Here is a 2,021-nt window from a genome sequence, read left to right on the forward strand (position 1 = left end):
GGGATGGGGACGGCAAGGAGGGCCTGGAGGAGCCCAAGGGACCGCGGGGCAGCCAGGGCGGCGGCGGGGGCGGCAGCAGTAGCAGCAGCGTCGTCTCCAGCGGCGGCGACGAGGGCTACGGGGCCGGGGGAGGCGGAAGCAGCGCGACCTCCGGGGGCCGGCGAGGCAGCTTGGAGATGTCGTCGGATGGGGAACCCCTGAGCCGCATGGACTCGGAGGACAGGTCAGTACCCCGAAGCGTTCCTCCGCTTCCCTTCCTCCTCTGGCGCTCCTGGGCCCCTCCGAGGGGGACTTTTCTGCTGAGAGTCCCCCTGTTCCCCGAATCCTCGGCCCCTCCCCCCCACCCCCCCGGCTCTCAACTCGGAAACCTCTCCCTGCCGCCGCGCCCCTCTCGCTGCGGATAGCGGCTTCCAACTCTTCAAAACCCTTTTCCCCCCAACTCTCCTTTCCCCGCCCTCTTTCCCCCTCGGCTCTGCACTCCGTTCGGACCGAAGGACGGCTCCAACTCGGAAACCATCCCCAAAGTAGGCCCAGAACCTCCGGCGGAGCTGAAGAGGGCCTTGATGTACACACCTCGGTACACAAGGTTAGCTTCCCCGGGCGGTGTTGGCGAAGACTTGTCACAACTGTAACTGACAAGTGTTTTCCAACATGGCTGGTCTCGCCTGGATGTAAGAGAACTTCCTTGTTCAGGGAGGGGGACCCCAACCATCACTTTTCTTTTACTTAGGGAAAAAAAGACTATTCTTTTCTATTTGACTAGCGCTTCCAGAATTCCTCATATCTTCCTTAACCTGGTCTCCAAAATGATTTTAATAACCTCTCTTTATTTGGTTGGTGGTCAAACTGGGGAGAAAGTTCTCAAACTGTACACATCGTTTTGTAAGAGAATAATGAGTTGGTGTCGTTTAAGGTAACTTTACCGAGCCGAAGAGAGTTGCAGTAGTAACAAAATGCAGTCTTAAGGTACAACATGTTAGTATGCGTTTTAAAATCTGTGTACACTAATGATTCAACATGAGTCGTGATTTTAGGTGATAGTATTTAAAGTCATGTTTTGGCGAGATTTCTGAAGGGATTAGTAGTTTTCTAAAGCTTTTTAGAAAATGTGGAGACTGACAAAAATGCGCTTCATTTTTGGGGGGTTTTAAGATACTCATTGTTATGGTGTGTTTCAGATGTTATTGTCGTTACTTTTCATCTCCGGAAGATTTCATATTTTAACTAATTGGTTGTTAATGTATTTTATTTTGATAGAACAGAACCACGTCATGCGTATTGTACTGCATCTAAAGTATATTAGCAGTTATTTTGACCGTCTGCTAATGTTTGGATGAGCAGTAGAATTTTAACAATCGATATTGGCTTGGATTTGAAAGTTTAAGTATTCTAAAGTTCCAGGAGTTCTATTGTTAACTGATAAAAATGAACACATTGGCTTATATTTAGTATTATGAGGAATTCACAGCCCTAAATATTTTGAAAATACAGCATCAAATTCTATTTGACATTTATTTTAATATCTAAGGAAATAACCTTGAATGGGGTAAAATACACTGCAAACCTTGAAAAAATTGTCCTGAACTATGTAGGCAGGATAGGAAGGAGAATGTCTTTAAGAAAATCAAAAATTGGTGTGAACTGCCTAACGAAGCATGTATTATTTGTCGTTTTACTGTATACGCCTTCATTGGTACCAGTAGATACTTAAAAGTTTACATTAGTTCATACAATTCAGTGTCTTCCACAGTTGTTCTGTTTACCTAGCATACACACAAACTTGCCTAGTAGCACTGCAGGATTTAAATGTGCCAGTCATTTCATTTTCACAACTCTGGTGCAAGGCTTAAACACAGAAGCAGCAAGTTAAGTGTCTTACTCAAAACAGTAACTATGGAATGGAAGTGGTGGAGCTGGATCTGAACAAAGGTTCTCAAGTCCCCTGCTAGTTCCACTTCACCAGAGTTAGAATTACTCTCTTTAAATAAGCTATAAGCAGTATATGCCAGATTGTTGGGGTT

At 45.6% G+C, this 2,021-nt stretch overlaps 1 protein-coding gene across 2 annotated transcripts in view; it reads left to right on the forward strand.

The window, feature by feature from the left end:
• The first annotated feature begins 6 nt into the window (after positions 1 to 6).
• The window catches only part of AEBP2 (AE binding protein 2), a 61,502-nt gene continuing 59,487 nt past the window's right edge, over positions 7 to 2,021 (forward strand). Inside the window, exon 1 of one of the 2 annotated variants that reach the window (XM_010855924.1) lies at positions 7 to 223. In XM_010855924.1, the coding sequence (XP_010854226.1) occupies positions 177 to 223 (47 nt within the window). In that variant the 5' untranslated portion in view covers positions 7 to 176. Of the gene's footprint in view, positions 224 to 372; positions 587 to 2,021 lie in introns of those variants that run through there. The other variant, XM_010855925.1, reaches the window with a different exon arrangement.

The sequence above is a fragment of the Bison bison genome, unplaced genomic scaffold (assembly GCF_000754665.1).
Source record: "Bison bison bison isolate TAMUID 2011002044 unplaced genomic scaffold, Bison_UMD1.0 scf7180017864370, whole genome shotgun sequence".
NCBI lineage: Eukaryota > Metazoa > Chordata > Mammalia > Artiodactyla > Bovidae > Bison > Bison bison.